The sequence below is a fragment of the Tachypleus tridentatus genome, chromosome 9 (assembly GCF_004210375.1).
Source record: "Tachypleus tridentatus isolate NWPU-2018 chromosome 9, ASM421037v1, whole genome shotgun sequence".
Taxonomy (NCBI): Eukaryota; Metazoa; Arthropoda; class Merostomata; order Xiphosura; family Limulidae; genus Tachypleus; species Tachypleus tridentatus.
Window position 1 is genome coordinate 78,528,771 of NC_134833.1, and position 19,655 is coordinate 78,548,425.

Here is a 19,655-nt window from a genome sequence, read left to right on the forward strand (position 1 = left end):
ATGGAAAAGACCTATTTTCTCTTTAAACTTTGCTTTTGTGACCTGGGTAATGAAATTTTCAAATTTACCTATTTTCCAGAACATTCCAGGTAGATTTAGTGCTGAGTAGCTGATAGAGAATTTTCTCGAACTTACAAGAATTTTAAAGAACTTTCCAGAATGTTGTAGAACTTACAAAAGTTTTCAAGAAAGTTGTTGAACTTACAATAATTTTCAAGAACCTTTTTGAATTTTCTAGAACTTTCCATAGTAATATATATACAGGGGCTCACCACTCACCACTTCAGTTTAGTTCTAGCTGCCTAAGTGAACACATGGACCTATCTGATTTTATCCGAAAGCTGCAAGCATTTTCCAGATGTATTCTGCTATGTGTGTAGCCAATTTATTAAGACAAGAGCGAAAACGTACTTTGTGATATCATCTCCCTTGAAGTATCATGAGTATGGCTGAGAGGTTATCGGAGACTTCAAAATGGTGGCATTCCTGATGGGTCTCCAAGGAGGCTTTACCAAGTTTCCCTGTTATCTTTGCCTTTGGGACAGCAGGGAAACCGTAGTCCACTACAACAGGCAGCACTGGCCACAAAGGACCAAGTTTTCTGTGGGGAGGCACAATGTCAAGTGTGAGCCACTAGTGGACCTCCAGAAGGTGTTGTTCCCACCATTGCACATAAAATCGGGTCTTATGAAACAATTTGTCACAGCTCTCGATAGGGAGTCTGCATCCTTAAAGTACCTTCGAGACTTCTTCCCTAAGCTGTCTGGGTCAAAGTCAAAACTGGTGTCTTCGTTGGACCACAAATAAAGAAGATCTTGAAGTGCACAGAATTCCCCCAAGAAACTCAGTAGGAAGGGAAAATAAAAGCTTGGAGCAGCTTTGTCGCAATAGTTCGGGACTTCTTGGGCAATAGCAAGACCAAAAATTATGTTTGAGGCTCTGGTGAAGAACTACATCAAAATGGGCTGCAGGATGTCCCTAAAAGCCCATATCCTTGACGCTCATCTTGATAAATTCAAGGAGAACATGAAAGCAAGGCGTGTGCTTCTACCAAGATATACTGGACTTTGAACACTGCTACCAAGGAGCGTATAACGAAAACATGATGGGAGATTATATTTGTGGGTTGATGCGTGAAAGTGATTTACATTACAGTCGCAAATCTTGAAAAACTACTCACTTCTAAACATTTTTGTATAACTTTAGTATAAATACATGTAAATCTTGATTCATATGTTGTTTTATTCAGACCTTATGTAAATGAAAATGTTCAAATTTGCCCGTTTTTTACAAAGAAAATAGGTTAATTTCTAAATTTCATTATCCAGGTCACAAAAGCAAAGTTTGAAGGGAATAATGGCCATTTTCTGTGCTTTTAAAACATAAGCAATTAAGAAATAACACATACTATCCAGGAACAAAATTTGTGTTACATAGTGTTGTTAGTTATTACTGCTAATTATTATTTTGATGTGTTTGATAGTATTACTTTGCTGAAACTGTTTTTAAAAATTTTGAACAGTTTGTTTCTAAGTATAAAATTATGTAATGGGTTCTGCCCATCGTACATGTAGAAATCAGATTTTCAGTCCTTCAAGTATTTAGACTTACCACTGATCCACAGAAACTACAAAAATATTTAAGGATATTAACAAAAATGATACAATACGTCAACCTGTCATGTCACCTGGAAACAATGAGTTTCCTAAATTCAAAAGACACTTGAACTACTAAATGTAAGTTATAAAACGGGAGAACTGAGTTTGACACCTCGTTTCACAACAAAGTAGCAGCACGCATGCAAATCACGTGAAGTAAATTCATAATATATTTGTACTGTGTACATGTGACTGAATTAGAAGTGTATGGGCATGCTAAATAGATATTTTAATAAATAAACGGGAATATTTAATAGTCACGGCACTTTAAATTCGTTTAGGAAAGATTAGGGTAAATTAATCTATGAAACCTTGGGGAGGTCAAATACATCAATCGAAAGGGTTTTATCTTTTAAGTCCAAAGGTGTAACTGGATCTCAAATCGGTCATGAGATGACAGAGCTGTAAGCTGGAAGTCTGTAATTGATTAACAAAAACAACAAAAACTTAGAACAAATCTATTAGCCGTTATGCCGCGGCTAAAAATGTTTTGCATTCAAAAACTTACTTTCTCCACAAATGGCATTACAATGAGTTGCTTAACGTTATCTGTATAGAAAAAAAACACGTGTACTTTTTGTATGCATATGACTATTTACTTATTTCTGGAGCCATGAGTGGCCTACTAATTGGCATGCCCCGCGAATGAATTATCATATTCATGATTCACATCCTATTTGCGCAAAAACACCTTTGAGGTCAATAATGTGCTGTAAAAGCGACAATCAACTTTCACTATTCTGTCTGAAAACTGCAAGCGAGCAAGAGGGATTGCTTGGTCATTCCCTGAATTGCGCCAATACATGCATGACGTACTCTAAAGGTGTAAAAATAGTTTCATATACTACCAAACGTACTATTGCAAGTAAAAATTACAAAAATGTTTTCCAAAGGGACGTACCACTAAAGTTCTCTGCTAGTTATAGCCACTCCAAAAGAAGCATTTCTACCCACCCTTTATATATATATATCATCAATAGTAACCTAAGGAGTAAGCACTGATTGTATTTGACTGTTTGAATTCTCCCAAATCTTAAGTTAAAAAATATGGACGACTATGGGCAAATAGCAATTGTATTGGTTTGCGCGATAATCGTAAACATATGGGAGCAATTACCTGAATCTTCTTTTTCAGATAATCAGCAATATACAACTCCTCTGATGAAAGAGCTTGAAGAAGTAATTATAAGAAAAAATCTAAGACTTAATGTAAGCAGATCTGACGACGAAGGTAAGTGCGTATTAAAATCACTTTGTCAAGCAGATACAACCAAACTTTATAAAGCCCATCTGATTCATATAGATGTTCCGAGATAGTTTCACGGTTAAAATAAACTGCTAATTCCATCCTTCTATAACTAACAAGGAGTAGATCATTACCTAGGAATATTGTAGAAACGTTTCTAAGATTTTGTGCAGATGATCTGCATGTAGTCAGTGACATCCTTGTAAAATGTATGAACTAATCTCGTAGTTTAGGCAAACATTACAACTACTATTCAATGAGACTTGCACTGTTTCTACGTCACGCAATTTAAAAGTAAGGTCGTACTTGTAAAAGCTAGCTTCCGTAGGGAGTTTATTTCATTTTGCACATATATAACGGCAATGATCATTAATGTAGGACTGTAGGTAATCCAATTCTACGAGATACTGCACGAAGAGTTTGGTTTGATCGAGAGAATGGCATTATATTACATTTTTTGTTCTCTTTTGTATACACGCGCTTTACCCACTACCAGTAGCCAGAGACTTGTGCAAAGAATTCTGGAGTCAATTAGTGTTATAACATATTTCTGTTGTTATAAAGTATTTTATTCATTCGCTTGTGTTTATTTGCTTTCCTTTTGTAATCCCTATTTGAAGTTAATCTTTGATATATATATATATATATATATATGAAGCATTATATTTTAAACCTCCTTGTATTGCAATACTTGCCTTTGAAGCTTTAACTTGTATATGCACATACCTTTAACTTCAAGGTTAACGACTGATCACCAATAAGAACTACATCAATATACACGAAACTTTGAATTTTTATCAGATGTGAAGTTTCGGATAATTTCTCACTAATGTAGAGATCTTGAGATTTCATTTTCTATAAACATAATTAAAAGTCAACAAAATACTCTCGCCTTACAGTGAGTGATAGAGTTTGTGGTTAATTTCTCTAGTGGCTCAGCAGTAAGCTTGAGGGATTATAACGCTAAAATGTGGGATTCGATACCCACGGTGGCCGCAGTGCAGATAGTCTATTGTGTTTAAGAAAACAACAAAAGTTTTGAAAAAAGTCTTTGAGGATAAACGACAATCATCTGTACGGTCAGATGTAGCCATAGCCATATTTGGAATATTCAGTTCGATTGCCATGGTGAGAATGAAAATGTGATCTTCACCACATTCTGTAACGAATCATGGACAAGAATTCATTTTGAAACTGCCCCCCCCCCACACACACATGCCTCCCCTGTGTTTTGGCTGAAACGTCTTGGACACGCTCTTGTACTTTACTAGTCAACATAAGAGTCCCATACACACACATCGTACATTTCGTCAAGCTTGGCATTGAATCTAAATCTTGGGTTTTTACGTCATATTTTTCAGTTCTGTTCCACCACTATCTGAGCTAGCCGTCCCTAATTTAGCAGTTTAAGAATAGAGGGAAGGCAGTTAGTCATCACCACCCACAGCCAACGGTACTCTTTTTACCAACAAATAGTGGGATTGACCGTAACATTATAACCCACCCTTGGCTGAAAGGGCGAATATGTTGAGTGCGACGTATATTCGAACCTGCAATCCTCAAATTACAAGTCGAGCACCCTAACTACTTGACCATGCCGGGCCTCCACTATTGGCTACATCTATTTACGTTCTAGCATTTTGTATCAATTTACTTTATTTGCTAGTACTAAGCAGTCAAACCAAATAAGTAAACAAACCCTACTTTAAAAATTAGCTCAGTTCAAGACTAGGTTATTTGTTGCTTCAGATATTTGGCTATATGTATTTTTAACACAAAAAAAAAACTTTATATCGAGTTATTTTTATGCCAATGATCCATGGCTGATGTTACCATATACTGTAAGAAAATGTATATAATGCTTTACAAATTAAACGTTTGAGTTCTCAATTTTGACAAATCAAAGAATGCAAAATAACTGCTCTCAAGTAATTATTACTGGATATGTCTGTCCATGTCCTATTTAAAGACCGTGCCCTTGCAGCACAGTTTTATTGTAATAAGCTCTTTCTTAAGGTTGTTATGTCCAAAACAAACCTCTTCTTTGCTCTTCTGGATTATTTCCACTGCCCATTTCAACAATCTAGTCACACAAATCTAAAAGCACTGTGTCTGGTAACTTGTACATTGGCTTTTTTCATTCTTTCACATGCATTCTATCTCTTTTGACTTTTACCAACTAAAGAAGTTTCGCTGAAGATGTGAAACATAAAGGTTTTATCTTCAATCATCAAGTAAAAGCTGAAATCCTTTTTTTACAAGTTTACAGGGAGCAAGTTGTCATTGAGGAGTTTTCTTTGCTCAACTTTATGGTCAGTTAAAGTATATTTTCAAATTATTATTGCATATTTTACACATTTAGTTATGAAGTTACATTTTATTTTCACAAACCGTGAATGTACAAATTACACAGAACTGAATAGTGTCATGTTCTTTATCCTTTAATTTAAACTGAAAGTAAGATTTTGCATTTGCTTATAAACAAAGAACAATCTGTTGTTCGTATATTTCTGTTGTTTTAGTTATTACTTTTCTGTGTACCGACTATAATCTAATTAATTAATTATTTCTTAAACTGATATTGTTTAATGTATATGTTCATACAAGTGATTTTCAAAATTTAAATACTATAAGATACTTCTGTTGCAAAAACTACATAAGAAATAACTAGTGTAATAGATTTGAAAACTTAGCAAAAGGTGTAAAGTATACCTCAAGTGACCCCTCCACACACAGCAGCAAGCATATGCTGATCAGGTGTGAAATTTCATAAAAGGCCAGTTCTCCGAGAGGAATCCAAATAACCGACTAAGAACAGAAAACATAAAAATGAAAAGTAGCTTGAATTCAGAAAGGCAACAAAGGTATTTATACTCCCTACTGTTTAGGTTCACCGATTTAGACTTGGCAGTGTTTATATATTCCTTTATACAAATGAAAAATGTGCAAGAGCAACATGTATTTGATTTTAATCCTACTGTAAAGGGTGGTGTTAGTGTAATTTTTAGAATCAAACTAGGGTGATACACAAGGCTAAAATAATAACCAAGACAAAATATTACCATCTGTAATAGCAAATAACGTAAAACTGGCTAATACTGCTTAATGTATTCTTGATAAAAGATGCTACTAAATAATAAATGGTAGCTGAATAGTTAGTTTGGTTTGTTTTAAATTTCTCACAAAGCTTCACGAGGGCTATCTGTGCTAGCCTTCTCTAATTCAGCAGTGAAAAACTAGAGGAAAAGCAGCAAGTCATCACCACCCACTGCCAACTTATGGGCTACTCTTCTATCAATGAATAGTGGGACTGATTATCACATTATAAATTCCCCACAGTTGAAAGTTTGAGCAAGTTTGATGGGATAGAGATTTGAATCTGCAACCCTCATATTGCAAGCTAAGTGCCCCAACTACCTGGTGGTTGACTAATACTAGCTAAGTAGCCTCTATCAGTGTTAGAAACAAGGTTTAGTGACAGCATGTTTGTCGAGCATTTTCAGGTGGGTCAGCAGTGAACTGCTAGCTTCATTGCTTCGTGGAATACCTAAGATGGGAATTATCAATTGTTGGACCCATTCGAGAACGGCCTGCTAGTTAGGTCAAATACAAAGTAAAACTATGATAAGCCACAGAACATAAAGCCGTCTACATAACAAGGTATGCATAAGAATGGCAAAGACAGTCATAAAAATATTAACTTAATATAATAAAAATCTACAATACATTATGCATTATTAATAATATTAAACAAAACAAGATATAGAAAACACACCAGTTGCTTTCATACAAAATAAAGCTATTAGAATATTGAGAAGATAATATACAAAAATGCATTTGCAAATCTAGCTTATCCAAATAACATAAATACTGATACAATGAAAATACAAGGACAGCAGTAGTGGCTGTTAAACTCAAATATTGAATAAATCAAAGGGATGGTAGGCAGGCAATAACTGAATTACTAGTCATTAACACTGCCACTAATCATGGAGTGATCAAAAGCTCATTTCAAAACAAAAATAGATGAATAAAGATGATACCCATAAGTTTACACAGAGGGAATAACGACCGTTTCATTTATTACATCAAACTTGTGGTACGCATTAAGAACTTTTCTTACGATGATTGACAGTAGAACAATGGGAAGATTCATAATCGTTAATACTGTATTATTAGTCAATTATTTGTGAGGCAAGTTATGATAGTAGATAGATAGGATGAACATCCAATGACTGTACAGCATGATCTACAACTATACATAAATGGCACGTGGTACCATAATTAACAAATGCAGCAAATTTGCTGCTTGATTTTTTCCACTTTTCCATCCATAATCCACACCTGGATAATCCCTAGATTATAGAAAAAAACAACTGAAAGGTTGAAGAAGAAATCAGAATTAATTTGTTGTGGTTTAAACTTATTAGAAACCAATTTTTTTTTAAACGAGTCACAAAAATTTTGGAATGTGTTACGTTACATAAAATTGTATGTTGAGAATTGGCCATTAATAACATGCATATTCAACTTGGTTTGTAGTTTTGGGAAGTTGGTACAAGATTTAGCCAAAGAAATTCAAGAAAGAGATGCAGGAGAAAAGGTACTGGTTTGTAGAAATGTCAACGATCCAAAAAATACTGTCAATCTTCTACCATCTGCAATATCCCAGTGCCTTTGTAGGGCTCAAAATTAAAAATTGATAATATAACATGTTGACAAAGAAAACCAACATACATGTATATGTTCTACCATCTACTTTGCCAGTCAGCATAAATTAGAAATGTTTAAAATGGATGGATTTTTTTTTAGTGGGAGGAGCTGCTGCTAATAAATCATACTAAGTGAGGACAGTAGTCCAAAGTTACTTTTAGCATTTATGTTAGGAGTTCTAATAAATCATACTGGGCTTTTAGCATTTACGTTACGAGTTCTATGAAATACATTTCAGATTGTGACATGTTTACATCATCCTTGAATCACTAGTAAAATTGAGATTATATTAACTACACTAAGATGCACACACACACACAATATACAAAGACAATACTCCACTTTTTAGAAAGATGAAGCAAACATAGAAAATCATGGCTAGCTGAACTTAAGCTTAAAAAGTGTTATGAAATATAGCGAGAAGAGATAATGTGACTTTACATTAAGCTAAGGCATTTAGGAAGTGGAACTGAATAATTATGAAATTAACAGTTATCTTGGTTTTATGTTACAATGTTGCACTTTTAATTCCAAAGAAGTGACCATACTGCTTCTACAGTTAATCCTTGTAGAAGTACATTTTGTGTGAGGTATTCATTGTGATTATGTGGTTTTTCTTCCTGTGAGACACCATGATGGATCTGTTCAGTCAGAACTGTTGCATATGCCTGTGTGCTTTAACTTAGACAAATATCAATACTGGAGCTTCATGACAGGGTGTTGCCACATGGAAGTTGATGGAGGGTGCCATCTGGTGGTTAGATACTTCATTAGTCATCTCTTTGACTTCCAACTGCATATACTTGTGCAGCTTTGGATGTCTTGGTTCCAACCAAGATAGATATGTTTTTATTTCTTTATATTTTGCTGTTGCTGTTGCATTATCCTCATTGTTGAGCTAATCCTTATGGCCTGCTTGAGTCTTTAGTTTCTCCTGTGTAATTACTAACTGGGCTTGTTCTGTAACTAAGTGGTAATATCTTAGATTGATGCAGAGGGATGACCACCTCTGGAGCATGTTCCTTCCTAATACATGTCAGGGATACACTAACAAGAACCTTCAACTGCAGAAGGTGGACACACAGCATTCCATCTACCTATTTATACAACCACCCATATCCATTATTATCTCCATAAATTCAATATACCATTTCCACTTACAAAACTGATCCCTTTGCCTAAATTAAAATGTGTAGAGGTTCCCTGCTGAGAATAATGCCTTCACCATAAGTGTCTTTAAGGTCAAATCTTTACAGAAGAATGGTCTGTTCCACTCATTCTCACTTAAATCTAGCTCTACAAATTATTTTCTGATTCTTAATTCTACCAATATATTTATTGTTGTCTTCCTGCCCTCTAGGTTGTAGTTTTACACTTTTGGTTTCCTTCTATGTTCATAAGTTTCCACATTTTTCACAGTATTTGAAAGGTAAACCTACATAACTTGAATTTTACCTTTAAAACTAAATGAATTCAAATATGTACTTACTTCCAAATACCTTACCACTTGCTTGCACACAACTGAAACTTTCAATAAAATCTAAGTCACTGTGGAAAAGAATAGATTATGTAAGATCCCCTGGTGCTTTGGAAGATGTGCTGTGCAAGGCAGAAAGAACATTTAGAAATTTTGAAAAACACTTAAGATTTGCACACTACTTAATTTGAAAAAAGGTGTTTTTTTTTGCTCTTACAACAAAAATCTTTAGAACATTTGCTTTGCATTCAGGCAGAAACACCAATGATCAAGTTGTAATTGTGATTCATCAAAAACTCTGTTCAATTACATTAAAACATCTTTACCTAATCTTATCTACAAATACACTGAGACAAGAATTACATTTCTTCTAATAGTAGTAATGGATTTGCACAAAATCTCAAGGAATAAATTAATTTATTCTGACAATATCACCTAAAATGTCACTTATAATAGTACAAGTTTTTCTAGTAAAGTGGTGATGTAAGTATTCCTTTTTTGTTTTTATAACTACTACTTCCTTTCACAATTTACTTTTAAACCTAAAGTGTTAGGAACCTGACTTCTACAAAAACAAAGTATTTACTATTAAATACCTTCAAGTTATTAAACAAATATTTATACATGCCACTTGAGATACATTTTATTAGTATATAGATTGAAGATGACCCATAGTCAAAGTAATGATATTATGAAGAAAATGCTTTTCTTCAAATTTTGTTTTCAAATCCTTGTAAAATGCTGAATTATGCATATAAACAATTAAATAACAATAACATTTTAAATGCTTTTTTATAGCTTAACAATTAAGGAAGAGGTGCATGCAACTGTTCTAATAACCACAACCAAATGAGAAAGAACATCTTCAATACTGTAAAATACCATAAGAGGACAGTAATAAGTACATTCATGTTTGTCTTCAAATCAGCAACTTTGAATGAAAGTGACTGAAATGTTTAATATCATTTGAATAAATCAGAATTATTATTGTAGCTAAAGAAAATTTTGAAAGAAAACAAACTATTATAATAAGAATTGATACATATAGCAGTTATAAAATAAGATTCAGAATTTTCATTGTAAACATGGTAAAAGTTTTCTTCATTAAATATATTTATATGAGAACAAATTAATATTTGTAATATGTTATTTAGTATGAAGAATGAAATAGACTAGTCAGTAAAACTGTATTTATGTGTCTCTGTGAATACAAATAATAATAATAAAAATACTTGGTTAAAATAGTAACTATTATAAATGTGTTAAAAATGCTTTTTCACATTACAGCTATAAAAATTTGAAAAAAAAAGCTATAAGCATTACTTTGAAACTGACAATCTTTTGAATCTTCAAACCTTCTTGAATGTGTTATTCAAAGAGTTCCCAAACTAAAACCACAGACACTAGATATCAGAATTTACTGTCATCTCCTCTACACCATCAAGTTTATTTTAAATGTTCAGATATTTTGATTAGATGAAATCACAAAAATAATTTTAAAAAATTTCAATGGAACAGCAATTTATTATATTATGATACACAGAAAGCTTGATACAAAACTGTAAGAAGGGGTCCACAGACTGTATTAGGAGTTCTTAAAACAACAGGTTGACAATAAAAGCTGCTCTTATTTTCTTCACTAATCAATTTCTTTTTACATTAAACTTCAGCTGCATATTATACAGATTAGTGTTTAATCTCACATCATTATAAAAGAAATACATTCATCCAGCGTAGATCAAAAGCAAACACAGAAAAATTGTTTAGGTAAGACGTTACCATAAAACAAGATTTAAAAGATTGGGGTGAATATTTCTAGTGCTCTACTGTATAATTGTACTTTTTTTTAACTATAACTACTTAAGCTGGGGGGTTGCACTATGTATAAAATCATTTCACAAAGCATGATTTAAGACATACAAGATATCTTAGGGCAACAAGAACATCCTACACCATGAAGTAATACTTTCCTCCTTTCAAACATCACTGGTGTCCTGTGTCCTGACTAGCACCTACTCAGAACTCAGTCCAATGTAAAAACTGCAGAAGTCAAAGAAAGAACAGGCTTGACTGGAGAAACTGAAATTTTTGTGCTGGAAGCCTCGAAAGGAAGTAGAAGTTCTTGTATTCTATAAAGATGGAACCACCAAAATGAAGTTGGGACTGTTAAGGTGTATGAAATTCTTATAAAGCTCAACTTTATAAAACAAGCTTTCCATGTAATTTAAACTTGGAATTCTGCTAAGTTCAACATTCATATATCAACAAAATCAATCCATTATAAAATATGATTTTATTTATAAACTACCCACTTACTGATGATGCATGGTACATTTTTAAATAGTAACTAACAATACCCTTTGAATACTGTTATCTTTGTCATTACCAAGTCCCTTTACTTTTCTCAAATGCTAAAATAAAGAAACTACCATGAAGAAAACAAATTATAAAAAAAACAAGAAATCAATAAATAAGTATGTTACAAATGTTGAACTTGTACATTTATTTAACTTCATTTATATAGATATTTCACATCATGAGTGAAGAAGTAACCATCATGGAAAAGAAAAAATTCAGTTATAAAAAGTATATAAAATTTGAGCCCTGTATTCCTGTTGCACAAGTACCAACAACACTATAGTTTACCAGATGAACATAATTTTTTTTTTGTTCCACATAATACGGTTTTCCAGTACAGTGACATTTTACACAGTAAAAACTATGCTCCTTTAAGATGATACATTATAATAGTGCTTATGCAAGATTGTACAGATAGCACTGCTAAATACTACAAATGGGTTATTAATGGAATTTTCTAATCAATTAATCATTAAGTTGATCAATTAATTACATCCAAATAAGTATTCTTAATCAAGACTTAGTTAGAATAATAAGAAACACCAATTTCAATCAGGTGATCATTTTAGAGTCCAATTGATTCAGATGAACAACACAGAATTAATAAAAACTAATGAGAAATAATAATGGCAACATTTTGACCAGTTGAATAACTGGATTAAACAAAAACTGTTAATGACTGAAAATGGAAAATTAGATTAATGTTGCAAAAATAAGTAACTAATTGATTTTATCACAATAATCTTAACTGATTATTTCACAATACTGACAAATAATAGAATTGCCCCATTCTCCAAACGTTACTAGCATTTTTATAGTATGATCACATCAGCAATGCAAAGAGGTGGGGAGGCTCAAACTCAAATGCATTTTGTTAAGATGCAGAAAATTAAATCTATTGCTTCAAAAACTGCTAAACATGGAGTAATAAGTTTATATTCACAAACTCTTATGTGGTAATGTGTTTCTTTACTCTGACAAGAACCCTGCTATGTTAGATATAACTGATTGTTACTGCCTCTCTGCTTACTGATTTTAAATACAATTCTCCCCACAAAGAAAATAAAATCCTAGAGACATCCATAGATTATCAAAATATTATCCCTTCTTAGACATACATACATCATTTTTAAAACCAAAGTCAATTTTTGCAATCACATTCTACTTAATTAAAAAAAATCTGCCATCCTCAAACATCTACATTTATATCAGATGGACACTTAAATTTTTGGTCGGCTAGTTCTACAATCAGTTGTTATTTGCAAGCTTGAAAACACTACATAGTTCTTTAAAGATTGATATAAATTAAACATAGTGAAAATTATTTTTCTGAGAAATTAATTTAGCATTATAAAAGAAGTTATCTAATCTTTAAGCTACAAAACTTACAATGTTTTACATTACCAGTGTGACATACAACTTACTTATAAGCCAGACATTCTTAAGTAGTCTCCTAATCTCTCCACAACAATATTGAGCTTCCCTGGAGAAACACCATCAGTTGTAGCAGCTGCAATAAGACCTGATAAAACAGAAAAGAAAATGCCTCACTAGATACATATGTAGTGAATATCCATTATTCCATCTTTTTTACACTAATACTGTTATTACTATTATGTATAGCAGTAAATATGATTTTTTTTTTAGTAAATCCATTATTCCTTGTAATAGTCCAAAATTGAGACATTCATGTGTTTAGTGACATTATGTAGGTGCTAGGGTTTTCTTATTATAATTTTTTCTCGGCGAAAAATTACATTAGCAAATATATTTCTCAAGCAACAATATCAGACCAATAAAAAAAAAATGGTACAGAATACCACTTAAAAAGCAATGAAAAAATATAAAGACAAATTTGTTATGGTGAATGAAATTTCACAAGTTTGTAATAAGTCAGTGAACAAAAGTATCTGAAGTTTTTGGTTTGTCAAGAATATGACTAACACAGTGTGTAAATTAAGTTAAACATACAAGGGGGGGGTAAACCACGTTGAAGTTGTGTTAATTTTGAAAGAGATAAAGGCATTCTGCTGAAATATGAACTAATGTGACTGGATACATTTATTACAGTGTATAAACTAGTCACCTGAAAATCTGACTATTGTTACATGTAATTCATAACACTGAAAACTGCAACAAATAAGCATATTAAATAGGGATATAAGAAACATCAAAACCAGTTACTTAGTGGTCTGGACCATAAAAAATAGTTAAACTCACTTGTGAATGAGATATAAAAAGTGGCAATAGTACAAGGTTTAACAAGTTGATGAAATTGGTACCTGGGTAATTTATTGTTTAAAATAGCTGGTGGTACTTATTCAGTTTAAATAATTTGATAATTTCCTTGTTCTTGATTGCTGTAAGCTGTTTATGCCTAGGACTTTATTTTTCTTGTAAAGGAAGTCTTCTATATAGGGATTATCAACAATGACAAACAGGTGCTGCTTGCATTAAACAGTACGACCAAACAGGCAATTCCAAACTTTCCTAGTCTGTTCTAACTGCACAAGTTTTATATCATCAGCCCATGTCACATACTCAATGGAACCAACTTCACTTTGTTTTAAATTGCGTCAGAATGGTGACAAAGTTTTCTATAGTAATAGATTTTGGTTAAATACAATGAATAGCTGTTGTTTCTTACATAAGGAACAGAATATATATACACAAAACATGTATTCTACTATTTAGTATGTAACACATTCCTCTAGGGTACAAAGTTACTCTCAGTTCCACAAGGCTATTTAAGCTGGAAAAAAAATAATCAGCTAAACTCTTTCATATGTTTCTCTCATAAATGTAACAGAACTAAATCTGGGGTCTTTCTAAACCTACTGAAATTCAACCAATGTTCTAAAATATTCTGATAAGATGTGAATTTTTCATTTGTTTCAGGAAAAAGATTTTCAAAATGGCACCATTAACATGTAAATGCAAATGAGCCAAGTGTGTAGTATGTGGAAAATGCCCAAGTGTGACTGCAATCATGATGGTTAAAGAGAAAATGAAATGCAAAATTGGTCATCAGGCTGGTTCAAAAGTACAGAAGAAAAGATTAACAACACTAGGAAATTATGTTGAACTTCCAGTATCTGTGATTGATGGAAACAAGACTTGTTCAAGCAAGACACAGATGTATGTACTTCAAAAATTGAGTGAGCTACAGATAGCATTTTCTATGAATTCTTTGTATTATTTCAATTTTTCAAGCAATGAAGTTTGACAAGAAAAATATGATAAATAGATATCAATAAAAGATATTCCATATTACTCGCAAATGGTTTCCTTTGTGTCAGTAGTATTTGGAAACATTTAGAAACTGATTTCCTAGCAGATCCAAATCAACTTATAGACATGGTGCTGACTGATTACTGAAAATACACTGGTAAGAGTGAGATGATGCCCAGCTTAAGCCTTTGTCATAAAACTTGCAGAAAGCAAAAGACACTGAAAGGAGGTTAAAAAAAAATTGTTTCGATGGCTTTATTATTTCACCATTTCCACTGAAGCACGTAAAGGTCCTGTACAAAGACATACAACCAGATGAGAAACCTCCAGGAAGGACAATGTACACAACAATACAGAAATGTCACAGCACATTGGGATCCTGAGAAAGATTTGGTAAAAGTAAAGAAGTCAGTTGTGGAATATGATACTTCAATTATGTCAGCTACAGTCAGGTTTATCTTTCCCCCATGAAGTATGCAATTATTTTCATGGTTTGAACATAATGTTGAAATCAGAAGTGCATCAATCTCCCTGCCAAAAATCACCCAGAAAAGGATTCTAGACTTAATGCACAGATCATATGTGGAAAGTTTTAGTGAAAAACCTATAGGAGAGCATTTTTCAAATTGGTAAATTTTCAATGACATAAGAGCTTTGAATGCTGTGGACTATACAACTGGGATTTGATGAATGCATTGTTTGATTGTCTGATTTCTATTATTGACACAATTTATCCAAGTATATGGGATGAGTACAGAAACAAAATGCTGGTTGTGAATCAGCTTGTGAAATATCATTCAGATAGAAAAGCAGCAAGTTGTAGTGGTGATAGCTCAGAATGACTCCCACTGTATAAATTATGCTTTCATAAAAATTAATGTTCAAGAAAACAACTTGTCATACTTATCAAACTTCATTTGCTTTGATGGATGATTTGAATTTCTTATTGATCATTATTATATGCTTGATGATATCTGTAACAAAATTTGATCATTATTATATGCTTGATGATATCTGTAACAAAATTTGATCATTATTATATGCTTGATGATACCTGTAACAAAATGAAGTTGTACATGGGGCATTGGATTTATGTACTCAGTCAACAAACAGGTGAAAATCTCAAAGATAAAGCAAACAATGCTTTGTGAGGAACAGTATGATATAGTGTAATATTTAATGGATTACAAGATCAAATTCAGCTCTTTATATTATAATAAATATATACAGCATTTTGGAAACTGTGGACTGAGTTGGTACCATACAATGGTTTAAATGATTCCAACTGTAAATCCAGATGCAAATGTTGCAAATGAAAGACAACAGACTGACTTTGATCATATACATAGACATTATGATTACATATCTACTGAAGATTCAAAACAGGATTATTTTGGCATACTCTCAGTTTTGGAACCTTTACTTATAAAACTACATAGAGATTTTCCACACATCCAAAAAGAAAATGTAAAGGCATATCAAATGCATGAGCTTTTTGTTGTAGTATTATGACTGAACAAAAAAAGTCCAATAAAGAATTGTGCAGTATATCCATATAGGATAGTACAAGTGTGACCAATGCTCAATTTGCTTATGCAATGGCCCATGTTTTTAGATATGTGAACATGGAAAACATGGTTGTACCTCCAACAGTTATTTACAGCACTGGATGCAACTGGAGGTTTAGGAAATGATGTCCCAGTTTTGTATACACTAAACTATGAACAGATAACAAAAACGCTAAAGAAAAAAGTATCAAGTTCTTCAGGACATCCTTTGCTATGCATAATGATATAATTTTTGTTGAAAATAGAAAGGCTCATGCTAAGCAATACTCAAGCTTCCCATCATTTAAATGGTTCAATTGTAGCCAAATATGGTGGAAACTCAACATTGCACAAAATGGATCTGAAACAGAACTTCAATATCAAATCAAACTTGAAGTTCAGAATACTTATGTTGACAGCATAACAATCACTAATGGAAAATGCAACCATGGAGATGATCTCTTTCTTAATATGTAGGGAATATGAGGAGTAACTGAGAACTAAGACCTCTAATTTACTGATATGAGTGATACAGACAAAAGTAAAGCAAGTGGCGAAGAGAACATGTTACCACTTAAGGAAATTATTAACCCTTCTACAAAGGTTGCAACAGTTTCATCAACTGAAATACGGTGCTGACGCCTCTGATGGAAGATAAGGGGAGATGTGGTGCCTATTAACAATACTGTTTCCACAGTTTGTGACAGAAAAATCTCCTCACTGGTATTTTGTGAAAGTCATAAATACAAAGGACCATCAGATCAATGTGATGCCATATTGTTTGCAATGTTAGAGGCAAAGAGATGATGGATGGATGATCTGTTGAATTTATTCAGTGTATTGATGATGGTGATTTTTGTTCTTGAACCTAAACAAACATTATGAATCTTTCCAGAAAGGTTGGGCAATAAAGCTTGTTCAAGGAAAAACTTAAGGAAAAAAGTATATTCATTGTTTAGATAATGTAAAACAAATGTATGATGATGGAAATGCAAGTTATAAAAGAAAAAGGGGATCCTGGTTGCACGCTTGAAAAGTTGAAAATGAAATACTTCTTTACACTGATATATCATCTGAGAATGAGATTTATATGGCAATCAGCAACTTCAATGCAAAAGAGAAAAGAGCAGCAAATGTCCAACACACATTCTCCAGATGTTCTTTCAAATATCATCAATGATATTCTTGATGCAAATGAAAGCACTTCACCAAAGGCACACTATGCAGTGGTTCTGGAAAAATATGGGGTGATAAAAGAGATCTACTCTATCAAAGAGTTCTCTGATAAGAAGAAAATGAGAAGTAAGATTAGCCAAATCACACTGAAAAAGGAAGAGGAAAGACAAGCAGCTGAAGGAGGAACCCAAGCAGGTGTTTCATTACAAATTCTGTAATTCTTTGAAGGTTAATATAAGTATTCATAAAACAAAACAATAATGAAAGGATAAATTGTCATTCATTTGTATTTATTTCCATGAAAGAAAAAAGAAAAAGCAAAAGAACAAGAAAATAGAGAGAAAAATGGTCTGAAAAAGGGAACTTTTTCCAGAAAATGTTGCTGAAATTGCAATTTTCAAACAATCATAAAATTTCAAGTATTTATGACAAAAAATAACGACACCCTTAGAATTACTTTTTAGAATTTTTTCATTTTTCAAATTCTACAGTTAAAAGTTCCACAGAAATGGACAATGTATCAGGAAAATTTGCCACTCCAAGGAATGCATTACATGTTAAAATCTCATACATAATGCTAACAACATTCTCTTCTCTTCTGCAAACTCCTTAGCTAATAATCTTAGCAAGATTTAGTTTTAAAAACCAGCAAGCCTTGGAATTAAGCAAAAGGCCTCATTAGCTCTGGACATTAATACTGCATGAAATAAACAAACAGTTTTAGCAAGATATAAAGTAAAATTATATTCCAGCATCTCAATCAGCAAAAAACCAATAGGAACCTGAATTTCAGAACCTTCAACTACAGTGTAGCAGAATTTCCAGAAATAACAACAACATACCTTAGTCACATATACCATAAAAACAAGGCTTACTGTTACATCTGTTAAAAAAATTGAAAGTAAAAAAAGCCCTATGGTACAAGTCACTGCTTAATATCACATCTGAGACTAACTTTGGCCATGTTTTTATTATCATATGAAATCTTACAGCCATAATTTCCAACCTACTTGCTAAAGATAAAGATTAGAATTTTTTACATTTTCTTGTATATCTTTGTGAATTAAATTCAAGAAAATGGACAAAAGTTTATTTTGAACAAATAATAATCTTTAAATTAACCAACTTTATCAAACATAATTATGCATGTCTTTGATATATAGCCACATTACCTTACATACATTAAGCATACAATATACCAATGCTTTGTAGCATTTTAGGATTACAAAGTATGTGAATACTATTGAATTAGTGGATTTGTTCTTTCATTTCAAAACTAATAAACTATTGATCAAACATTAACATGCTTCTATTAAATTTATAGATCAGTATAGTCAATGAAAAGGGAGATGTATTTTAAAGGATATTTTCAAACTATGTTTAATATTTAACAATAATATAGTCTGTAAAGAATAAAAGACAGAGTAGAAAGACTCAAGCAAAAATAAAAAACAAGGTAAGGTAATACTAAAAAGAATTGTTATTACTTCTTTTTATTTTTCTACATAAAACAAGCCTGTGAATTGATTGCATTCCACAGGAGCATATGAAATTTAATATAAAAAATTGTAAAATATATTTAACTTATTTCAATAATTTATCACTGAAGCCTCTGTTGTACATTTAGTTAAATAAATACCAGTTAAGTATTCAGGAAAATGCACTTGATACCAGGTTATGATATATTCACATGCAGAGATCAGAGCTTGAATTGTGTGTGCAAGAACATTCTTCCAAAGGAATTTTATTTTAAAGTACAATAATAATAGGCAGACATGGATAGTAAGACTATGAAAAAAGCTAACATATATAATTTAAAATAGAATTTGCCAATTGGTAAGATGATGAAAACTGCTAACATCTTGTTGTTGTTTGCTATTAAGCACAAATCTATACAAAGGGCTATCTACATTATGCTCACCATGGATATTGAAACCTGGTTTCCAGGGGCAGAATTCCACAGACACACCACTGTGCCAGTGGGTAACACAGCTAACATACATAACTCAAAATATAATTGGCCAATAACTATTATTTAATAGACATTTGTGATTCAGCTACACAAAATTATAAATAAAAGTGAAGAGTTACTTACTCATAACATCTTGAACCTTCTGCAAAAGCAACTATAGTCCTTCAAAAATCCATTTAATTAGTAAAAAGAACTACAACTTTATATACTGAATATGAGCAATGATTAATGAATATTGACAGTATCTTGCAATGAAAGATAACTGGAATTCTCCTAC

The 19,655-nt window shown here is 32.3% G+C and overlaps 2 protein-coding genes across 8 annotated transcripts in view; one reads left to right on the forward strand and one right to left on the reverse strand.

The window, feature by feature from the left end:
* The window catches only part of LOC143225559 (uncharacterized), a 48,542-nt gene that overhangs the window by 10,661 nt on the left and 18,226 nt on the right, over positions 1-19,655 (forward strand). For 2 of the 7 annotated variants that reach the window (XM_076455238.1, XM_076455242.1), the window contains one exon: positions 2,794-2,889. In XM_076455238.1, coding sequence (XP_076311353.1) covers positions 2,794-2,889 — 96 coding nt within the window. Of the gene's footprint in view, positions 1-2,793; positions 2,890-5,583; positions 5,769-7,446; positions 7,508-9,892; positions 10,031-14,350; positions 15,041-19,655 lie in introns of those variants that run through there. The other 5 variants (XR_013013923.1, XR_013013922.1, XM_076455240.1 and 2 more) reach the window with 5 other exon arrangements.
* LOC143225560 (uncharacterized) overlaps positions 9,495-19,655 on the reverse strand; it is a 29,977-nt gene continuing 19,816 nt past the window's right edge. Inside the window, exons 3-4 of the mRNA XM_076455244.1 lie at positions 12,877-12,974; positions 9,495-11,223 (exon numbers count right to left, since the gene is read on the reverse strand). Of these exons, the coding sequence (XP_076311359.1) occupies positions 12,877-12,974 (98 nt within the window). The 3' untranslated portion in view covers positions 9,495-11,223. The remainder of the gene's footprint in view (positions 11,224-12,876; positions 12,975-19,655) is intronic.